Genomic DNA, 23,890 nt, shown 5'->3' on the forward strand with positions numbered 1-23,890 from the left:
TATAATTTGTTTCCTTCCTTATACCTTTAGGTTTTTGAGAATAAAGTTAAATCAGAGAAGGTGAAATCCTCTCCTCTGACATTCTCAAGTAAGAATTATGAGTATCTTTTTCGAGAGCCTTCAGAAAGGTAAAAAAAAAAAAATATTTTTTGAGTTTTCTATTTATTCTCTTCATATTTATCCTGGCCCTCTAAATGGAAGTGATGATCAAGAACCCTTAACATCTGATCATTTTTCACAATGCAGTTCTTTTTAAACCCAATTTATCTTTCTTAAAAATAAGTTTATTTTTATCACATCATAAATGTAGTATTAACAATAAAAAGAAGTTCTCAAAAGATTTAGTATCTGTATTATCTCAGTAGGTACAAAGTGTAGACTGAAGTTTCTCAGTCCCACCTGGTCCCACCTGGGTGGCAACCATTTTTATAAAATAATCATTCAGAGGCTTAATATTAATTACAGACTGTTTGGCCTACATCTCAGGTTTATTGCTAACTAGCTATTACATCTTACATTAACCAGTTACTTTTTTTAAATACTTTTTTATTTAAAAATATTTTTCTTTCCTTTTACATACCACCCCAGTTCCCTTTCCCTTCCCTTCTCCTGCTCGCCCCCTCCTCCAACTTACTCCCATCCCACCCCTATTCCCTCCTCATAAAGACCGGCCTCTCTTGGGTAGTCAACACAGGCTGGCATAACAAGTTGGGGCTGGACCTAGCCCCTCCCCACTGCATCAAGGCTGAGTAAGGCATTGCACTATAGGGAATGGGCTCTAAAAAGCCAGTGCGTGGACCTGGGATAAGTCCTGGTCCCATTGCCGGGGGACCCCAAAACACATCAAGCCACGCAACTTTCACCCACATTCAGAGGGCCTAGTTTGGTCCCATGCTGGCTCCCCAGCTGTCATTCCAGAGTCTTACTAGCTTAGGTCAGCTGTCTCTGTGGTTTCCCCATCACGATCCTGACCCCCTTGCTCTTATAGTCCTTCCTCCCTCTCTTCAGCTGAACTCCAGGATCTTGGCCAAGTGCTTGGCTGTGGGTCTCTGCACACACAGTCACTGAATGTAGGTTCTATGATGACATTTAGGGTAGACACCAATCACCAAATTAGCAGGGGAAGGCTAGTTCAAGCACCTTCTCCACCATTTCTGAGACTTAACTGGGGACAATCTTGTGAGTTCCTAGGGTTTTCCCTAGCTGCAGATTTGACCCCATCCCCTTAATGGTACACTGTCAAGACATCTGTTTCAGTGCTCTCGCCCACCTCCCTCCAAACCTGGCCATCTCTAGACCTCATGTTCCCACCTCCCATCCCCTCCCCTCTATTACCCTCTCCCAGTTTACCCAGAAGATCTTAACCTTTCCCTTCCTAGAGTGATCCATGTGTGTTCCTCTTAGTGTCCTCTTTACCTAGCTTTTCTGGTGTTGTGGATTGTAGTCTGGTTATCCCTTTGTTTTACAAGTGTATACCATGTTTGTCTTTCTAGGTCTGGGTTACCTCACTCAGGATGATTTTTTTTTCTAGTTCTATCCATTTGCCTGAAAATTTCATGATGACATTTATTGGGAGTGTAATACTCCCTTGTGTATATGTACCACATTTTCTTTATCCATTCTTTGGTTGAGGGGCACCTAGGTTGTTTCCAGGTTCTGGTTATTACGAGTAATGCTGCCATGAACATAGTTGAGCAGATGTTCTTGTGGTGTGGTTGAGCATCTTTTGGGTATATGCCCAGGAGAAGTGGGTCTTGAGGTAGGTTGATTCCCAATTTTCTGAGATACCATGATACTGATTTCCAGAGTGGCTGTACAAGATTGCATTCCTACCAGCAGTGGAGGAGTGTTTTCCTTTCTCCACATGCTCTTCAACATAAGCTTTCATCTGTGTTTTTGATCTTAACAATTCTGACAGGTGTAAGATGGTATCTTAGAGTCATTTTGATTTGCATTTCCCTGATGGCTAAGGATGTTGAACATTTCCTTACATGTCTTTCGGCCATTTGAGATTCTTGTGTTGAGAATTCTCTGTTTAGCTTTGTAGCCCATTGTTAATTGGATTATTGATACTTTGCTGTCTAGTTTCTTGAGTTCCTTATATATCTTTGGAGATCAGCTCTCTATCAGATGTGGAGTTGGTAAAGATCTTTTCCCATTCTGTAGGCTGCCTTTTTGTCTTATTGACAGTGTCCTTCGCCTTACAGAAACATCTCAGTTTTAGGAAGTCCCATTTATTAATTGTTGCTCTCAGTGTCTGTGCTACTGGTGTTATATTTTGGAAGTGGCCTCCTGTGCCAGTGTGTTCAAGGTTACTTCCCACTTTCTCTTCTATGAAGTTCAATGTAACTGGATTTATGTGAGGTCTTTGATCCATTTGGACTTGAGTTTTGTACATGGCAATAGATAAGTATCTATTTTCATTCTTCTACAATGTAGATATTCAGTTATGCCAGCACCATTTGTTGAAAATGTTGTCTTTTTTCCATTGTATAATTTTTTTTCTTTTTTGTCAAAAATCAGGTGTTTGTAGGTGTGTGGATTAATGTCAGGGTCTTTGATTCGATTCCATTGATCCATGTATCAGTTTTTGTGCCAGTACCAAGCTGTTTTTACTATTATAGCTCTGTAGTAGAGCTTCAATTCAGGGATGATGATGACTCTGGAAGTTCCTTTATTGTATAGGATTGTTTTGGCTATACTGGGTTTTTTGTTTTTCCATATGGAGTTGAATATTGTTCCTTCAAGGTCTGTGAAGAATTGCATTGGGATTTTGATGGGGATTGTATTGAATTTGTAGATTGCTTTTGATAAGATTGCCATTTTTACTATGTTGGTCCTACCTATCCATGAGCATGGGAGATCTTTCCATTTTCTGATATCTTCTTCAATTTCTTTCTTCAAAGACTTAAAGTTCTTGTCAAATAGGTCTTTCACTTTTTTGGTTAGAGTTACCCCAAGATATTTTATGTTATTTGTGGCTATTGTAAAAGTTTATATTTCTCTAATTTCTCTCTCATCCCATTTATCATTTGTATATAGGAGGGCTACTGAGTTTTTTGAGTTAATCTTGTATCATACCACACTACTGAAGGTGTTTATCAGCTGTAGGAGTTCCTGGTAGAATTTTGGGGGCTACTTATGCATACTATCATATCATCTGCAAATAGTAAAAGTTTGACTTTTTCCTTCCCAATTTGTATTCCCTTGATCTCCGTTTGTTGTCTTATTACTCTATTTAGAACTTCAAGTACTGTATTAAATAGGTATTCAGAGACTGGACAACCTTGTCTTGTTCCAGATTTTAGTGGGATCACTTTGAGTTTCTTGCCATTTAGTTTGATGTTGGCTGTTGGCTTGCTGTATATTGCCTTTATTATGCTTAGGTATGTTCCTTGTATCCCTGATCTCTCTAAGACCTTTATCATGAAGGGGTATTGGATTTTGTCAAAGGCTTTCTTAGCATCTAATGAGATGACCATGTGTTTTTTTTTTTCTTTAAAGTTTGTTTATATGGTAGATTACATTGACAGATTTTTGTATGTTGAGCCATCCCTGCATCTCTGGAATGAAGCCTAATTGATCATGGTGAATGATATTTTTTATGCATTCTTGGATTCTGTTTGCTAGTATTTTATTGAGAATTTTTGCATCAATGTTCATGAGTTGATTGGTCTGTAATTCTCTTTCTTTGTTGCATCTTTATGTCATTTGGGTATCAGGGTAACTGTAGCCTTGTAAAAGGAGTTTGGCAATTTTCCTTCTGTTTCTATTGTGTGGAACAATTTCAGGAGTATTGGCATTAGCTCTTCTTTGAAATTCTGATAGAATTCTGCACTGAAACCATCTGGCCCTGGGCTTTTTTTGATTGGGAGACTTTTGATGACTGCTTCTATTTCCTTAGGGGTTATAGGTCTATTCAAATTGCTTATATGATCTTGATTTAATTTTGGTATGTGGTACCTATCCAAAAAATTGTCCATTTCTTTTACATTTTCCAATTTTGTGGAGTACAGGTTTTCAAAGTATTACTCAATGATTCTCTGGATTTCCTCAGTGTCTGTTATTATGTCTCCCTTTTCATTTCTGATTTTATTAATTTGGATATTCTCTCTCTGCTTTTTGGTTAGTTTGAATAAGGGTTTGTCTATCTTGTTGATTTTCTCAAAGAACCAACCCTTTGTTTCATTGATTCTTTGTATTGTTCTCTTTGTTTTTATTTTATTGATTTTAGCCCTCAGTTCGATTATTTCCTACCATCTACTCCTCCTGGGTGAGTTTGCTTCTTCCTGTTCTAGAGCTTTCAGGTGTGCTGTTAAGTCACTAGTGTGAGATTTCTCCAAATTCCTTATGTGGGCATTTAGTGCTATGAACTTTCCTCTTAGCACAGCTTTCATAGTGTCCCATAAGTTTTGGTATAGTGTGTATTCATTTTCATTGAATTCTAGAAAGTATTTAATTTCTTTCTTTTTTTTTCCTCCTTGACCCAGTGGTGATTCCATTGAGCATTGTTCAGTTTCCATGAGTTTGTAGGCTTTCTGCATTTTGTGTTGTTGAATTCTATCTTTAAGCCATGGTGATCCGATAAGATACAGGGGTGTTTCCAATTTTTTTGTACCTGTTCAGATTTGTTTTGTTACCGAGTATGCGGTCAATTTTAGAGAAGGTTCCATGTGGTGCTGAGAAGAAGGTATATTCTTTTGTGTTTGGGTGAAATGTTCTATAGATGTCTGTTAGGTCCATTTGAGTCATAACATGTAAGTTCCCTTATTTCTCTGTTAAGTTTCTGTCTGGCAGACCTGTCCAGTGAGAAAGGGGTGTTGAAGTCTCCCACTATTTGTGTGTGGGGTTTGATGTATGATTTGAGCTTTAGTAATTTCTTTTACAAATGTAAGTGTCCTTGTATTTGGGGTATAAATGTTCAGAATTTAGATTTTATCTTGATGGATTTTTCCTTTGATGAATATGAAATGTCCTTCTTTATCTCTTTTGATTGATTTTAGTTTGAAGTATATTTTCTTAGATATTAGGATAGCTACACCAGCTTGTTTCTTAGGTCCATTTGATTGGAAAGTTTTTTCCCAGTTCTTTACTCTGAGGTAATGTCTGTCTTCTAGGTTGAGGTGTGTTTCTTGTATGTAGCAGAAGGATGGATCCTGTTTTTGTACCCATTCTGTTCACCTGTGTCTTTTTATAGGTGAATTGAGTCCATTGATGTTAAGGGATATTAATGACCAGTGATTGTTAATTCCTGTCATTTTTTTTGGGTGTGTGTGTGTGTGTGTGTGTGTGTGTGTGTGTGTGTGTGTGTGTGTTTTCCTTCTTTGGGATTTGCTGGTGTGAGGTTATCTATTGCCTATGTTTTGGTGGTTGCAGCTAACCTTTGGGTTGGAGTTTTCTTTCTTTCTAGTACTTTCTGTAGGGCTGAATTTGTGGATATGTAATGTTAAAATCTGGTTTTATCATGGAATATCTTGTTTTCTCCATCTATGGTGATTGAAAACTTTGCTGGGTATAGTAGTCTAGGCTGGCATCCATGGTCTTTTAGTATCTGAGGAACATCTGTCCAGGACCTTCTGGCATTCAGAGTTTCCATTGAGAAGTCAGGTATAATTCTGATAGGTCTGCCTTTATTTGTTACTTGACCTTTTTCCTTTGCTGCTCTTAATATTCTTTCTTTATTCTATATGTTTGGTGTTTTGACTCTTATGTGGTGAGGGGACTTTTTTTTGTGGTCCAGTCTATTTGATGTTCTGTAAGCTTTTTGTCCTTTCATAGGCATGTCTTTCTTTAGCTTGGGAAAGTTTTCTTCTATAATTTTGTTGAATATATTTTCTGTGCCTTTGAGCTGGAATTCTTTTCCTTCTATCCCTTTTATTCTTAGGTTTGGTCTTTCCATGGTGTTCCAGATTTCCTGGATTTTTTGTGTTAAAACTTTGCTGGATTTAACATTTTCTTTGACCAATGAATCTATTTCCTCTATTGTATCCTCAATGCCTGAGATTCTGTCTTTTATTTCTTGTATTTTGTTGGTTATTCTTGTCTCTGTAGTTTCTGTTCATTTACTCAGATTTTCCTTTTCCTGAATTCTCTGTTTGTATTTTCTTTATTGCCTCTATTTCAAAATTTCAAGTCTTGAACTGTTTCCTTCACCTGTTTGATTGTTTCTCTTGGGTTTCTTGACTGTCTTTAAGAGATTTCTTGATTTCCTCCATTTTTTTTTGTCTTTTCTTCCATTTCTTTTTTTTTTCTTTTCTTTTCTTTTTTTTGGTTTTTCGAGACAGGGTTTCTCTGTGTAGCTTTGCGCCTTTCCTGGAACTCACTTGGTAGCCCAGGCTGGCCTCGAACTCACAGAGATCCGCCTGGCTCTGCCTCCCGAGTGCTGGGATTAAAGGCGTGCGCCACCACCACCCGGCCTCTTCCATTTCTTTAAGGGAGTTTTTCATTTCCTCTTTTAGGGCCTCTATCATCTTCACATAGTTGTTCTTAATGTTGTTTTCTTCTGGATCATCTGCTTTGGGATGTTCAGGACTTCCTGTTGTATCACTAGGTTCTGGTGGTGCTGTATCTCGTTATGTTGTTTAATGTGTTTTTACACTGTCATCTACCCATTTCTTCCTTTAATCCCAACAGGTAGAGCTCCAGGTCACTCTTCTTCCAATTGGTGCAAGTGGGGCCTCTTGCTCCTACCGTTGCTCTTATTCCCCATCAGTCCAGGAGTGGGTATGGCTCTGGTGGTCGCTGGTGCAGCAGGGGATGGTTGGCAAGGGGATGGGGTTGGGAGGAGGCTGCTGCCTAGTCTCTGGGGCTGCACTGGTTGTGGGGGAGGGGCACAGAATGTGCTCCCAGGGCCTAGGGGCTAGAGAACTGGGCTGACCAGTCCAGAGATAGGAGCCCTACCTGTTCCCAAACAGTGTAGGGTGGGTGAATCACATTGACCCATTTCTATTAATCTATGTATCGCCATGTATCTGGTGGCATTACTTGTATTCTCTTATATCTTGCTCCCCTAGTGGCTCTCAGTGTCTCCCTCGACTCCGCCTTTCTTCTTCTGGTGTCTTTGCTTGGATTTCCTGCCAGGCTATAACCTGTCTTGCTATAGGCCAAAGCAGCTTCTTTATTAACCAGTGGTAGCGACACATATTCACAGCATACAGAAAGACCATCCCATAGCATACAAAGTGTTTGAAAATGTGTATAGTGCTCCCAGAGGGGAGAGTGTCCTTGAAGTAGCATAAAACTCAGGGCATATTCAGATTTGTTAAATAGTTGATCTGTTTTCAGAAAGAAAATTATATTTTTTAATCAATGGTACAACTAGAATGGTGAATTCTTAGTACTGTGTCTGAAAAAATTTGAAGAATCAGAAAGAAGTAAATTTCTATTTCAAAAACAAAACTAAATAAAGACATGGGAGTTGTTGTTGTTTGTTAGTTTGTTTTTCAAGGCAGACTTTCACCTGTGTACTATCTCTGGTTGTCTTGGAATTTGCTTTGTAGACCAGGCTGGCCTTAAACTCACAGAGATCTGCCTTCTTCTGCCTCCCTAGTACTGGCATTAAAGGTGTATGTCACCACACCTGGCCATAAGAATGAGAGTTCTTATGTTTATAAATGTCCAATTTTAGGTACTAAATATTAAATCAAAATCTGTTTGATTGAACTATGTTTCCAGAAAAATTTATCAATAACATTAGCTGTACTCACCAGAATGGTATTGTATAATAGTGTAAATATTTTTATATGTGTGTATCTGTGTAAAATGTGTATAATATTCAGAAGTTCATTAAAGGAACAAAAAAATAAGTTAATTCTAACTATTTTGAGACCCTATTGTCTGGTGAGTTCTATACTCCAATATGAAACACTACCTTTGCCACTCAGATCATAGCTTAAGTAGGCAAATAGATGTAGAAATGCAAGTGGTTGCATAGTGAGTATTACATAGTCAAAATCCAAAGACTGTGCTGCAGAAGGAGGCTTACAGCTATTTATAGGGAGGAGTTTTTCACAAACTCTACAAAAAGGATATATTTAACTTTTAATTATGTATGTGTGTGTGCATCTGTGTATGTGTGTACAGGTGCCCATGGAGACCATAGGTGTCAGGTCCTTTGGAGGTGAAGGTAGAGGTAGTTGTGGATACTAAGAAATAAGTACCCTACAAAAGCAGTGTACACTTTTAACAGCTGAGCCATCTCTCCAGCTCCTCACAAGCATTTTGAAAAATATATAACTATTATTGGATTTAGGATTTAAGTAAATAGAAAAGCTAGCAGGCGAAAGGGGGATTTCAAGATGAGAGACGTTGGAGAAAAGTAAGGGCTTACGAAAATATCTTACTAATGGTGAGGAGGATGTGTCAAGATGAGATGATGTATGTGGGTTGGGATGACAGCAAGCTGGAGAGAGGAGAATTAAAACTAAAAATATAGTTCAGGCTGGAGTTAGGGAACTCAGTGTGTATGAAGCTAAGCATATATTTTATTTGGCCTATTAAAATTAAAATGAAGCACAGTTAGATTTCTAGTTTCATTCCTCTGACTGTCTGCCCATCCATCCATTTGTATTTTCTACCCCTCCCCCAGCCTTGAAAGGAAAGGTGAGGATAGCTTAGAGTGCTAGGGAATGAACATTAATAACATGTTTACAAGGGTTCCAACAAATGAGGAAAAATAGCAAAAACATCAAATGTTTCCACAGAACCAAAGAAAAAGACATGGTTCAAGCATAAAGTGCATGTGAAAAAACAGTAGAAATCATGATGAAAAATAAGCAGCTGCAAGAGTTTATGTGTGCAACAAAGAGTCTTTATTTTGAAGTGGCCTTGTAATCATAATTTTAGGGAGAATATTTTCTAGACATTGCGGAGAGCTTTCTAAGTGAGGCTGCAAATGAAAGGGCAAGAGCCAGGTACCTAGACTAAGTAAACTGAGTAGGAAGAAGTCAGAAAGGGAACAAGAAGTCAGTACAGTAAGTTATAAAAACCTAGAGGAATTATTAGCTAGACAGATGAGGGAAAATTGAATATTTCAGGATATGGAAGAATATATAGATAATGAGTTGTTAAGAAACAGACAAGTCATAGTTGATTAATTCTGAACAGGGGACAAGTAAGAGTGATATGGAAGGTTGATAATCTAAGTACTTGTTTTCAGAGAGTTAAGTTCTGGTATATATATATATATATATATATATATATATATATATATATATATATATATATTTGGTTTTTTCGAGACAGGGTTTCTCTGTGTAGCTTTGTGCCTTTCCTGGAACTCACTTGGTAGCCCAGGCTGGCCTCGAACTCACAGAGATCCGCCTGGCTCTGCCTCCCGAGTGCTGGGATTAAAGGCGTGCACCACCACCACCCGGCTAATTTTTTTTTTCTGCTTTATATTTTCTAGGAGTGGTTATTGCTTTTCAGGAAGGAAGAGGATTAGCTAAGGACTACATGAGGGGAATGGTTGCAGTGAGCTGTAGTGAATGGATGGTAGAAATGGTCTAAGAACATAGTAATGGCTTCTCAATTGGTGTTCAGAATCCCAGTTGTTCTTATACTTCTGCCTAGCTAAGAGAGAAGAGAGGATGACTGGTGGGTTGGCCAAAGGGTTTGCAAGCCCAGTGTGAGGGGAGATGAAGTTTGTGTTAAGGTTTGGAAGTTTAGAATTACCTTAGAAGGGAGTCAGTCAGAGGTGACGAGAGCAGGAATACTGTAGGCTGAAATGAAATGAAAGTGGCTGTCCATTGAGCAATGAGGTTAGTGTAGCTTCTTTTCTAAACGTACATGTTATATGCTTTTCTAAATCTCGTGTGTGTTTCTTTTCTAGTGAGAGTGATGTCAGTGACTTCTCACACAGAGACAGGTGGGACAGTGTGGACACAGAGCCTGCAGGGCCGTCAAAGAGTGTCTCCCCAAGGCGTCCTGGTACGGTATTGCACCATTGGTGGTAGTAAGTTCTCAAAGGGTATGCACAAAGATGTTTTTAACAAGAGAGAAAGAAAGGAAGGAAGGGAGGAAGGAAGGAAGGAAGGAAGGAAGGAAGGAAGGAAGGAAGGAAGGAAGGAAGGAAGGAGGAAAGAAAGAAAGAAAGAAAGAAAGAAAGAAAGAAAGAAAGAAAGAAAGGAAGGAAGGAAGGAAGGAAGGAAGGAAGGAAGGAAGGAAGGAAGGAAGAAAGAAAGAAAGAAAGAAAGAAAGAAAGAAAGAAAGAAAGAAAGAAAGAAAGGAAGGAAGGAAGAAAGAGAGAAAGGAAGAAAGAAAGAGAGCTGTGGTAGATTTTTAATGTGAAAATAATTTTTTAAAGATTTTAGTTTTTGTTTTCTTATATAAACTGTTTCTATTTTCAATTAAGTTTTTAAAGTTTGGATTCAAAAATGAATTTAACTAAGGTATTCTCATAATGCTTTTATATCACCCCCCCTGTTGCCCTTTCTACTTCCCTTGACCCCATCTTGCTGGTCCCTTCCTCCTTCACCAGGAGTCCTGCTTTGGTTCTCATGCGGTATCTGTCCTGCTACCTCATCTGCCCCTCTCGATCTCTTCTTCCCCTTTCCAGCTTCATGACCCATACATACATACATACTTTAAAAATAAAAACACTAACACCTCATATTTATGAGAACATTTTCTACCCTTCAATCCATTTGTCTTTCCATGTGTGTGTGCGTGTGTGTGTGTGTGTGTGATACTGCACCTTCTCATAGCATCCCTCTCTGCCTAGTGTCCTTGGCAGTTCTGTGGGAGAAGGTTTCCTGTCCCCACTCAGTAAAGAGATTTGTAGCAATACTGGCCTGTTTAACAGTGGGCCCAGCACTGCTCCGTTTCTGTCTGCTTGGAGTACAGCCTTGGTTGGGTTCTCTTCTCCTACCTGCAGTAGGTCTTCACTTTGCTACAATAAGATTGGCTGCAATTCTGTCCATAGTTAAAACTTTTGTTCTGGGGAGCTAGATCCTCCTCGGGCATTATGTATTTTCCGCAGTGGTAGTATCTCCCTCTCCCAAGCCTGTACTACTTGGGAAATGACCCTTTCCAATCCCTGCAGTGCTCCCAGGCCTTCTGATGAGTACTTACTGGAACTCTGTGGAGTTGAGTCCATGAGTGTGTGCAGACTCTTTGTGCCCTTGACTTCTTGGGATTTTGTATTGTCACACTGCCCCTCTCATGTTTGGCAGTACACTGCTTGTGTCCGAGTGCTTGTTTTCCAGACACACAGTTCTCCGTTTCTCTCCTTCCCACTAGCCACTCCAAGTGAAGTAGTGTTCCAGATCCTGTCATTCTGTAGAGGACTCAGTCTTACCTTAGTCTTCTGATTCTTCAGTTGCCCTGCTCTCAGCCATCTGATAAGTTCAACAAAAGGATAATTTAGGGTGTTTAGCAAATTGTATATATTATTAGGACACGAATGATGCTCATCATAGCTTTCTATATATTAGGCAAAAATAGAATTTGTAATATGTCTATAAGATATGAATAAATTCCTTTGTAAACCTATCTTTTTCAAAACAAATAGCTATGTACATCACAGTTTCTTTTCAGGATAATTAATGACACTCCGTTGTATGACTGTACCATAATCTATATTATTGACTTCTTGCTGGATATGTAGATGTTATGGTAAATATCCTTGGGGCTGAGTCTTTAGTAATACTCTTAGGTTGAATTTTAAAGCAAACAAATACCCTTAGATCTGCACTACTCTAACAACAGCACATGTCCACAAGCTCGGTTCAGAGGTTTTAAAAGAAGGGGAAGGAGTTGTGAGCCATAGAAAAATCCCACGCTTACCTCCTCTGTATCTAGAGCTGTTGTTTTTAGCTCTGCCAGCACTCAGACATGACTTGTTTTGTTTTATTGTGAACTCGGAATAACAACTCATGTTTGTGTGGCATGAAATTTATTTATTTCCACCAAGGACTGTTGTGACCTAACTGTTATAGCAAGGTAAATTCTCAATATAGCCAAGGTCAATCTCAGTCCTCGGGGGTGGCCTTGATCTGGAGGTGGTGGGAATGGGGGGTGGGCTGGGGAGAAGGGGAGGGGGGCAGGAAGTGGGAGAACAAGGGAATCTGTGGCTGTTATGTAGAACTGAATAATATTGTAAAATAAAAGAAAATATTGTTCTTATTCAGAATAAAGAGGCTGCTTTTGAAATTGGTAAAAAAAAAAAAAAATTCTCAATATAGCAAGAGATCTTCCAGAGAAGTGAGTCATTTCTAGGTACTCTCCTCAATTTCAGTGTAGATGAGATTAGAATCCTCCAAGAGTTGACTAGCAGAGCCATCATGACAAAAGGTTAATGCTCTTAAGATATGGAGAACTCTATATTAACAAGTAAAGGACCTCCAATAGAAAAATGGACTAAAGACATTGATAGGCACATCACAGAAGAGAAAAATGAAAACGTGTTTCAATCTAACTGTAAATCAGGAAAATAAAAAATTAAATAACAATGAAATAATTGTATGAACTATATGAACAGTATAAGCTGATTGGTTGTTTTAAAATGTAAAATGTATAAACATGATAAACATGTCTCATGATGGAAATAATTTTCAATTGTACACAGGGCATTTATATTCTTTGCCCAGAAAATGATTCTACCTCCTTGGTCTTCTCTAACTTACTATTCCTTTATTATCTTATAAAAGAGAAAGGCAATTTATTTTATCTTACATTCATATTGAAGAGGGAGAAAATCTCATAGCTGTTATATGTATTTGTGGCTGTATCTGCTCTCAATAATGACTCTTTTTTCTTTCAAACAAAGCTTTTCACTTATGTGAGCACCTCATTTGATTTTGGGTTTTTTGTTTTTTTTTTTTTTTTGGTCTGATAAAATGATCACAGCATTCATTCCTCAATATCTGAGCAATTAGCAGTTCTGCTTAAATTGGATGGCTGTGGTTTTCTTTATTTTTAAGATTTGTTTATTTTTTTTTATGTATAGTGTTTTGCCTGCATATATGCCTGCATGCTAGAAGAGGGCACCAGATCTCATTCTAGGTAGTTGTGAGCCATCATGTGGTTGTTGGGAACTGAACTCAGGACCTCTGGAAGAGCAGGCAGTGCTCTTAACCCTGGAGTCATCTCTCCATCCACATGGCTGTGGTTTTCTATTGCCGTCAGTTGTCTTAAGCATACCCTATAGGGTCATTGACCATGCTGCTTTTTCCCATTGGATAGGGGTATCCCCATTTTCCCTTGATAATTACAATCTATCACATCAGGCAATTTAATAATCTTCTTTTACTTGTTAGTGGTATACAAGGAGCACAGAGGGCCTGGCGGCATTGTCAGCTTCCAGTTCGATAATCATTATTTCCCACAACAGACTCATTTCTCAGTCTTCTTAGATCTGCGTTGATTTCTTTCATCAAGTTTTAGTTGTTCTGAAATTTTATCATACAGATTATATACATTCTTTTTAGGTCTGTATCTTAAATATTTCATGTTTTGGTGCTATTATAAATGAGACTTGTGTGATTTTTTTTTTTTTTTTTTTTTTTTTTGGTTTTTTGAGACAACATTTCTCTGTGTAACAATCCTGGCTGTTCTGGTACTTGCTTTGTAGACCAGGCTGGCCTCGAACTCACTGAGATCCACCTGCCTTGGCCTCCCAACTTCATAGACCATTCAGTGCTAGTATGTAAAAATATGACTTACTTGTAAATTGCCCTTGTAGTTTTTAATGACTTTCTTGAACTCATTAACTCGGATATGTATGTCTATATATACTGTGGTGTAGCTGAAAGTTTTCCTGTGTCCCACAGATCCAAGTAAACACACAGAGGCTTATATTAATTAAAACTGCTTAGCCATTAGCTTAGGCTTCTTACTGACTAGCTCTTAAACTAACCCATTTCTGCTAATCTGTATACCCATTTCTGTTAATCTGTATATTGCCACGTGTTCCCTGGCTTTACCTTCGTGCCATTATATGCTATTCCCTGGATGGTGGACTGGCATCTCCTGACTCAGCCTTCCTCTTCCCAGAATTCTCCTAGTCTGTTTATCCCACCTACACTTCCTGCCTGGCTACTGGCCAATCAACATTTTATTTATCAACCAATCAGAGCAACACATTCATAGCATACAGAGCAATATCCACAGCACTAATTCAGTTAGGTAGGTAATCTTCAAACACTTCAAAGACCTGCAGAATATGGCAGTTAAAATGTTTTAAAAACTTAGACTTTCTAGACAATGAGACATATTTGCTCCTGGCAGCACCGATTTACTTCAAAGAGAAAGATGGGCATTGAAGACACTCCATATGGAGTTTATCTTCTTCTTGGCAAAAATAGCCACTTGGGCAAGAAACTGTTCTTGCCTGGACTGCTTGACAAAATGTTGCATCAACTGGACATGCAGGACCCATAGAAAGAAGACCACTGAACTTTGCAAGATGAGATGTCCTTCAAGTTCCTGCTTTGGAGAAGAAACTGCCATATATTCTACAGGACACAGAGGGGAGCAACTGAGAGACTCTAGGACTGTTGGCTGAAGAATAGATGCCCTAATGTTATAGAAGAACTTTGGATAACCGTCCAAGCAGGCAGCTGTCTCTGTCATTCTGAATTTTTGGAAGTTGCTTACAATGCTCTTCCTGTTTACTTAGGTAATATTGTATCCTTCTGGGGTCTTTGATGTAGTTGAATACTAGATAGTTATAATTTTCCTTGGTTATTATGAAAGATAAATTGAATATGAGACTTTAGACTCACAAATATAAGATAAATAGAATATTTTCTTTGAATTTGCCAAATTTAAATAGACTGGATATTATAACTGTAATTCTTGCTTGATAACTGTTTTGTTATATATAATTTTGCTATGTTGGATTTGAAACCTTCCTTTTTTGAAAAAAAAAGAAAGGGGGATGTGCAGTGGACATCGCTCTGTATGCTGTGAATATGTTGCTCTGATTGGTTGATAAGTAAAACTCTGATTGGCCAGTAGCCAGGTAGGAAGTATAGGCAGGATAAACAGACAAGGGGAATTCTGGGAAGAAGAAGGCTGAGTCAGGAGATACCAGTCTGCCATCCAGGGAGCAGCATGGAATGACACACAGGTAAAGCCATGGAACATGTGATGACATATAGATTAACAGAAATGGGTTAGTTTAAGTGTAAGAGCTAGTCAGTAGGAAGCCTGAGCTAATGGCCGAGAAGTTATAATTAATATAAGCCTCTGTGTGTTTACTTGGGTCTGTGGGACAAAGGAAAACTTTTAGCTACATTGTGGTGGTTTGAAAGAAAATGGCCCCCAAAGGGAATGGCACTATTAGGAGGTGTGGCTTTGTTAGAGTAGGTATGACCTTGTTGGACGAAGTATATGGTGATATTTTATTTGTGTTCTAACAAATAAAACTTATCTGGGGATCAGAGGACAGAGCCAGCCACTAGATTAGACATAGAGGCCAGATGTGGTGGCACATACCCTTAATCCTATTACTCAGGAGTCAGAGATCTGTCTGGATCTCTGTGAGTTCAAGGCCACACTGGAAACAGGGCCAGGCATGGTGGCACACACCTTTAATCTCAGGACTTGAGATCTCATGTCTTTGCTTGGGAAGGACATGTGCCTTTAATCCCAGGAAGTGATGGCAGGAAGCAGAAAGGTATATAAGGCATGAGGACCAGGAACTAGAGGCTTTTAAGCACTTCAACTGAGACTCTCAGTTGTGAGAGTCTTTAAGTTAAAATCTTTAAAAAAAAATATATGCAGCCAGGCACAGGAATGCTTATCTTTAATCTTAGCACTCAGGAGGCAGAGTCAGGTAGATCTCTGAGTTCAAGCCAGCCAGTACAACATAGTGAAACCCTGTCTCAAAAAAAGCCTCAAAGCATATATGAATGTACATATATGTATATATGTGTATGTCTTAGTGTTTCTATTGCTGTAAAGAGACATCATGACCATGGCAACTCTTATAAAGGAAAACATTTAATTGTGGTGCTTACATTTTCAGAGGTTTAGTCCATTATCATCATGGTGTGACATGGTGGGGTGCAGGCAGACATGGTGCTGGAGAGGGAGCCAAATGTCCTATATCTTGACTTGTAGACAACAGGAAGTGGTCTTTCAGTCTGAGGATTTGTGGAAACAGGATCAGCTGAGGAGTTGTTGAGGTGAGGTTGGCTGTGGCTTGTTCTGCTTCTTTGATCTTTCAGCTTTCACCCTAATATCTGGTTCCAGGTGTCTTTTATTTATAGACCTTTTAAGATTCGTGTTACAGAAGTGTATTACTGTGGAGGCAGGCTTTAAGGTCTCTTATATGCTCAAGCCACACCAGTGTTTCAGACAACTTCCAACCATGGCATATCAGGTTGCAGTAAGACTAGACACCTCCTCTCCTATTAAGGCTGGGTGAGGTGACCCAGTAGGACGAAAGGGTCCCAAAAGTAGGTTAACAGAGTCAGAGACAGCCCCTGCTCCCACTGTTAGAAGTCCCACAAGAAGACCAAGCTACACAACTGTGTACAGAGGGCCTAGGTCAGTCCCATGCAAGCTCTCTTGTTGGCAGTTCAGTCTATAAGCCCAAGTTAGTTGATTCTGTGGGTTTTCTTGTTATATTTTTGGCTCCTCGGGCTCCCATAATCCTTTCTCCTTTTCTTCCTTGGGATTCCCTGAGGTCCACTTAATGTTTGGCTGTGGATTTCTGCATCTGTTTCTACCCGTTGCTGGGTGAAGCCTCTCTGATGAATGACAGTTGGGCTAAGCAATGGTCTATGAGTACAGCAGAATATCATTAGGAATCATTTCATTGACTTTTTTTAAATTGCCAGTCATGTTTGGTTCTATCCTAGGTCTCTGGTCTGTCCTGCCTCTGGGTCCTGGCATCCCGGGAGTTTCAGGGGTGTGCTCCCTCTCATGGTATGAGTCTCAAACTGGACCAGTCATTGATTGGCCATTCCCATAATTTCTAAGCCACCTTTACCCCAGCATATCTTGTAGGCAGGACAAATTGTAGGCCAAAGGTTAAGTGGCTGGGTTGAAGTCCCAATCCCTCCACTGGATGTCTTGCCTGAATTATAGGACTTGTCCAGTTCACTCTCTCTATCTCCCATTGCTAGGAATGTTAGCGTCAATCTCCCTCATAGATTCCTGGGAGTTTCCATTGCACTATGTTTCTAGCTCACCCCAGAGCTAGATTCCAGTTGTCTTTCCCACTACTCCTACCCCTCCACCTGATCCCTACTATTCCTATCCTGCCCCCCATCCAGACCCCTCCTACCATCAGCCTGTGTTGTCTGTTCTATTTCCCTTTCACAGTGAGATTCATGTGTCCCCCCTTGAGCACTCCTTGTTACCTAGCTTCTTTGGATCTGTGAATTATAGCATGGTTATCCTTTACTTTATGGCTAATATGCACCTATAAGTGGGTATATACCATGTTTGTCTTTCTGGGTCTGAATTACCTCGCTTAGGATGATCTTTTCTAATTCCATCCAGTTGCTAGGAAATTTTATGATTCCATTGTTTTTAACAGCTGAGTAATACTCCATTGTGTAACTATACCACACTTTCTTTATCCATTCTTTGGTTGATGATTATTACAAATAATGCTGCTGTGAACATAGTTGAGCAAGTGTCCTGGTGGTATGGTAGAGCATCCCTTATGGGTATATATGTGACCAGGAGTGGCATAGCTGGGCCTTGAGATCTTGAGGGAGTTTTAGCTGGCTGTGGGCAGTTTCTTACTTTGGGACCTTAGAATTGGCCTAGCCTCTGGTAAAGCCAAAGTCTGCCACAGTTGTGGGCTGGAATATAGAGCCTGGAGAGGGGGTACAGCCTGGGGTTATTGGGAGAGCTTTAAGGCTAGCTAAGGCTTTTAAAAAAAGATTTATTTATTTTATGTATGAGTGCTCTGTGTGCATGTACAACTTTATACCAGAAGAGCATCAGATCCCACTATAGATAATTTTGAGCCACCATGTGGTTGCTGGGAATTAAACTCAGGACCTCTGGAAGAGCAGCCAGTGCTCTTAACCATCTTGAGCCATCTCTCCAGCCCCAAGGCATTCTTAAAAGAAAGTTTATACCTGTAAGTACACACACACACACACACACACACACACACACACACACACACACACACACGAGTTCTTGAGATGGTTCAGTGGATTTCCTAGTTTGCTTTATCGTTGTTATGATAAACATCACAACCAAAAGCAATACAGGAGGAAAGGGTTTAGGCCATAGTCCCTCACTGAGGGAAGCTGGGAAGGAGCCCAAGGAAGGAACTCTGAGGCAAGAATTGAAGCTGAAACCATGGAAGAATGCTACTTCCTCAGCTCCCTCCCTTAGATAAATAACCCAGGGCCATTGCCCCGGGGTGATACTGCTTACAATGGCCTAGGCCCTCTTTCATCGAATAAAACAAAGGGAAAATACTTCAGAACATAGATATATGCAACAAATTTCTGAATAGAATCCTAACATCACAAGAACATTCCCCCAAAGCTGACAAATAAGATTACATGAAGTTTAAAAAGCTTCTGATAACAGAATACACAGCCTATGGAATGGTAGAAAATCTTTGCCAGCTGTACTTCAGACAAGGTGTTAATATCTGAAGTATATAAAACACTGCAAAATATTAAACGCCAGAGAAACAAAGCTGCCAGTTCATAAATGGGCAAATGATCTACATATATTTTAAAAACTGTTTAAGGGGTGTCCAGCCTAGCTGGTGTATCTGCAGTGCACCTCTGCCCTGAAGGCTCAGGGAGCATCACAGAAGTGGAGGCAGAGAGCGTGTGAGAGCAGAGGACCGGGATGCCTGCTGCTAGATAGCTCCCTGGACACGGCAGGGAAATCACCATGAGCTCTCAGCAATGCGGTTGCTTGAACGAGACACTGACACCACCAGGTGATAGACCATCATAGATGAGGGAATTCCACAAGGTCCCGTTTCTAGATGAGAGGCTCAGGTGGTCAGTGGCTGCAGAGAAACAGAGACCAAATTTCCTCCAGAGACAAGCTTCCATGCAGGTTGATCAATCACAAGTGGTCAGTCCTAGACACATGTACGTAACAGCAACATGGAGTGGACTCAATGGGTTATTGCTGTGGGATGTTAATGTATGTCCTGTGGGAGCCCTTCTTGGGTTCCTTGTGGCGTTACCCAGCAGGTTTGCATAGAGGATGATTAGGACCATGGGCCTGAGTGCAGGTGTCTGAGATGGTCTGTATGTCAAGTTGCTCTGATTGGTCAATAAATAAAACCTGATTGGTCGTGGCTAGGCAGGAAGTATAGGCGGGACTAACAGAGAGGAGAAATAAAAGAACAGAAAGGCAGAAGGAGACGCTGCCAGCCACTGCCAGGACAAGCAGCATGTGAAGATGCTGGTAAGCCACGAGCCGAGTGGCAAGGTATAGATTTGTAGAAATGCGTTACTTTAAGATATAGGAACAGTTAACAGGAGGCCTGCCATGGCCATACAGTTTGTAAGCAATATAAGTCTCTGTGTTTGCTTGGTTGGGTCTGAGCGGCTGTGGGACTGGCGGGTGACAGAGATTTGTCCTGACTGTGGGCAAGGCAGGAAAACTCTAGCTACAGGTTATATATGTATGTGTAAAAATAATAAAGAAGAGGTCATGAATTTGGGAAAGAAGCAGGGCATGGGAGGAGCTGGAGGGGAGGAAGTGGTGGTAATATAGACCCAAAACTTATGTCTCAAGTTCTTAAAAACTGTTTAAAACTATTAAACATCTGTAACAATTAGAGAAATGCAAAGTAAAGCAACTTTGCATTTCTATCTCATCCCTGGGAGAATAGCCACTATCAAGTAAACAAATGATAATGAATGCTAGCGAATTGAGGATAGAGAACCCTTATACACTATTAGAGGGAGTTTAAGGTAGAGCAGCCACTATAGAAATTAGCGTGGAGGCTTTTTAAAAAAGCACTATCATATGATCCATTTTTCCCTCTGGTTCATATACCCAAAAGACTCTACATTCCACTACAAAGGTGCTTATACATCCTGTTCACTTTTTCTCTTTTCACAATAGTAAGAAAATGGAATCTGCCTAGATGGTCATCAACAGATGGATCATGAAAATGTGGTATATAGAAAGAAAATTACAAAATTTTCAAGAAAATGAGTGGAATTTGTTTTTAGGTGAGGCAGTCTAGGTTTAGAAAGACAAACACCGTTTTTCTTGTTTGTAACCTCAAGCTATAAAATAATGCATATCCAGGTAGGAATAAATATGGGTGAAGGCCAGGAAACTAGAGAGAGACCTGTGTGTCAGGGGAAAATGAAGTTTTAAGGGGATGGTAGTGGAAGGGTGAAGCCTGGAAGGGAGAACAGGGAGGTGAAGGGAGAGTTGGGAGAACAAACGAAAACAGATTTGAAACCCCCAAAGGAAACCTATTTGTAAGTTAGTCTAAAAAACCAGCCATTGGGGATGTCTGGAAGTTTTAAAGTACTTTCTGTAATATTTTTCTTTTGTCTGTTAGCAAGGTTGGCCACTTAGGGTGATTTTTAAAATGCTTAACTTGATTGCATTCCTAAGATGAGACCAGCTTGGTCATGCTCTATTATTGTTACTCTCTGTGATTTGACAGCATTTTTGTGGGGCTCTACCCTTTACTATCGTGCTGGACAGTGTGATGGATATTGTACTGATAAACTGTCCTGTGCCATTTGAGCTGACGAGAAGCTTGTCTTACAGTGTCCCCTGAGAACTCTTGTCTGGATAAGCTGCACCCCACCCCCATGACAGTGGGGAGGAGAACAGCAAAACAGCCCAAGCAAAAACAATGTAACCTTGAGAACAGCTAGAATATGAGCCATTTCCTATAGATGTTTTATCGCATGATGTGAAAGTGACTGCAGTAGGGAAGAGAAACCAGGAGAAATTCAGCAATGGGAAGATCAGCCGTGGAGAGAGCTCAATTGGGGACTTGAGCTACTCACCTTCTATAGTTTCTGCTGATTATGAGCCCTGGTTTGATGGTTTCTCTACCTGTTGTTATTTATTCTTTTACAAGAGGACCCTGCTTTGCCCAGCATTCCTTTTTTTTTTTTTTTTAAATATAGTAGTTTCTATTTCCTCCCTTCTTTTCCAGTTCAGAAATAGATGATAGATTTCCCCAAGAGAAAGAAATAGCATGTATTATACAGTTCTTCCCCAGGTTTCAACAAAGGCAGATGCCATGAACATCAGTTGGAGCGAGATGGCGTCTTGTATTGGGGTTTTATCATTGTGACATACATCCTGTTAACTCCTATTGGATATGTGTGGGTAGATAGTCCAGTAATTTAATAGATTGCCCTGTTATAAACTTGCAGTGATTAGGTTACATTGGACCGAGTTGCCCAGCATTCCTAATGGGGAACTACAGCTGTCTGTATATTGGGCTTTCCCAGTCAATTTCTGTGGGATGTGCCTGACTTGATTATGTTTTTCTATCTCTGTCTTTCTCATGCACACACATGTGCACTATTTACTCTTTTACTTTAGCTAGTTGTATACGGAATAAATCCATTCAAAAGTATGGATGTCTTTGATATTCTCTGAACTTAACAAATATTTATCTCTTCATGTTTGATGATGTCTTTATCTGGATTTAGTTAGGGTACTGCTATCCTCGATGAGATGAGAAGCTTTCTTTTCACTTCTATTTTCTTGAGGAGTCTATATAAAATTGCCATCAATTGCTTCCTTAAAGGCTTGGTAGAATTTGCCAGTGAAGTCATTCGGGCCTAGAGTTCTTGCGAGGTTTGAAATACATATGGGTGTTATTATTTTTCTATAGTTTCAATGACAAAAAATCCTCTAGTAGCTGGCTTGGTCAATAGACATTTATGTCTTTACAGGTCAGGGAACTAAAGTCTTATAATCAAGGTGTCAGCATGACCTCTTTATCTCAAGGCTTCTCTGTTGCTTGTAGAGGACTGTCTTCAAATGCCTTCTCTTTAGTGTCTGCATCCTCATCTCTTCTTACAAGGGTACTAGTCATGTTGGATTGTGGAGCACCCTGATATTCTTATTTTAATTTATTTGCCTATTTAGAGATCTTTGTTTCCAAATATAGTAACATTCTGAAGTTCTGAAAGTTAAGGCATTAACATGTAATTTTTAGGTAGGTTTTTCTACTTCTGTGAAAGAAGTATGACATTTGTAAAGAATGAGAATTTCTTTCTTATGTTCCATTAAGCCAAGATGGTATACATCTGTAATTCCAAACCAGAGGAGGTAAAGACAGGAGGGTCAGTAGTTCAAGGTCATCTTTAGTTACATATTGAGTTAAGGGCCAGCCTGAGCTATGTGAAACTACCTCAAAACAAATAAGCAAGTAAAAAAAATTACATCAAATCTGTAAATCACTCAGTATCCTTACAAAGTTGAGTTTTTCCATCATATCACATATCTTAATAGAATTTTCTTCTTAGATTGTTATTAATGTATAGAACTGCAACTGATTTTATATGTCTAATTTCTATGTTGCTACTTCACTGTATTTATTAGTTCTAACATGTTTTGGGGAGTGTGCATGTGTGTTTGTGTAGTCTTTGAAATTTTTGATACATGGTCATATTGTTTATTAACAATGATAATTTCACTTTTTGTTTTCCAGTTTAGTTATTTCTATTTTTCTTCCTAATTTCTATTATTTTTGACAGGACATCAAGTATTATTGTGAACAAAAGTGGCAAAGATATTACCTTTGCTAAATTTATAATTTCAGAGGAAAAGCTTGTAGTTTTTCACTATTTCTTGTGGTTTTTCTGTGGGTGTTTCATATATGACTTTAATATAATTATATTTTAAAGATACTCCTAGATTATTGAATTATTTGATGTTGAAAGGTGTTTCACTTTGTTAAATGTTTGTTCTGTATAACTTTCACAGTGATCATGCATTTTCTTTTCTTCATCCTGTTAATGTGTTATATTATTTGAAGCATTTCTAATGGCAAACGATACTTAAATTCTAGTAATAAATCCAACTTAATTATCATCTTTTTAATGTGCTGTTGAGTAACTAATTGGCTACATTTTGTTGAGGATCTTCACATAAATGTTCATAGTGATATTTGTCAGTGTTTTTCTTATTGTGTCTTTATCTGGCTTTGGATCATCAGGGTATTCTACCCTGCTTGAGGTTTTGGAATATTTTGAGATGTGTTATTTCTTCTTTAACTGTCGGGGACTATGTGGGTCCAGCCCCTTGATAGTCCCCTCCCAGGGTCCAGGAAGAATCTACAACCAGCTGATAATTAATCTTTGATATAAAGAAATGAATCTATGTACACGAAACTCCTTAGTCCATATACTTTATTATTCTGTGTCAGTTACAAGCTTATATTCTGCTCTCATATTTAGCTCCTTTCTTGCCTGATTTCTCTCTACACTTATCTGCGGTCCCCTCCAGGTTCTATCTTAACTCCTGCATCTTAGTTCTGCCCCTTCTAGGTTCTCATCCATCTTGTTCTTTCCCATATCATCTCCTCTCCTGTCTCAGTTTGTTTCTCTCAAGTTCTTACCCATCTAGTTCATCCACTCTCTTTCCTCTTCTCTGTCTCCCTACAGGAGTCCTGGTATATATACACTTACAAGGAGTAATCACTTGGCAGTGCAAAACCAGGCTTCCAGGGTCAAATGGAGGGGTGATAAGAATCACATAGGGAGGCAATAACCATTAATTATCGTTTGCAACCCCAAAGGGAAGTGACCAATGGGGAAATGAATTAACTAAAGGCTAAATTCAGGTAATATCTAAGAAGAGGGCTCTTATGTGCTTAACTATAGTCTTAAACGTGATTAGTAGAAAATGTTAAGAATCTATAAGTTACTAGGTCAATGGGAGAAAATAAAACTGTCTTTTTTCCTGTGGCTCATATCTGTCCAAGCTATCTGCCATTTTTCTGCAG

General features: G+C 39.3%; 1 protein-coding gene across 13 annotated transcripts in view; it reads left to right on the forward strand.

The window, feature by feature from the left end:
• The window catches only part of Ptpn20 (protein tyrosine phosphatase non-receptor type 20), an 84,789-nt gene that overhangs the window by 30,007 nt on the left and 30,892 nt on the right, over positions 1-23,890 (forward strand). For 5 of the 13 annotated variants that reach the window (XM_042284303.2, XM_076544372.1, XM_076544373.1 and 2 more), the window contains exons 3-4: positions 31-128; positions 9,830-9,952. In XM_042284303.2, coding sequence (XP_042140237.1) covers positions 98-128; positions 9,830-9,952 — 154 coding nt within the window. In that variant the 5' untranslated portion in view covers positions 31-97. The remainder of the gene's footprint in view (positions 1-30; positions 129-9,829; positions 9,953-23,890) is intronic. The other 8 variants (XM_076544376.1, XM_076544377.1, XM_042284302.2 and 5 more) reach the window with 2 other exon arrangements.

The sequence above is a fragment of the Peromyscus maniculatus genome, chromosome 9 (genome assembly GCF_049852395.1).
Source record: "Peromyscus maniculatus bairdii isolate BWxNUB_F1_BW_parent chromosome 9, HU_Pman_BW_mat_3.1, whole genome shotgun sequence".
Taxonomy (NCBI): Eukaryota; Metazoa; Chordata; class Mammalia; order Rodentia; family Cricetidae; genus Peromyscus; species Peromyscus maniculatus.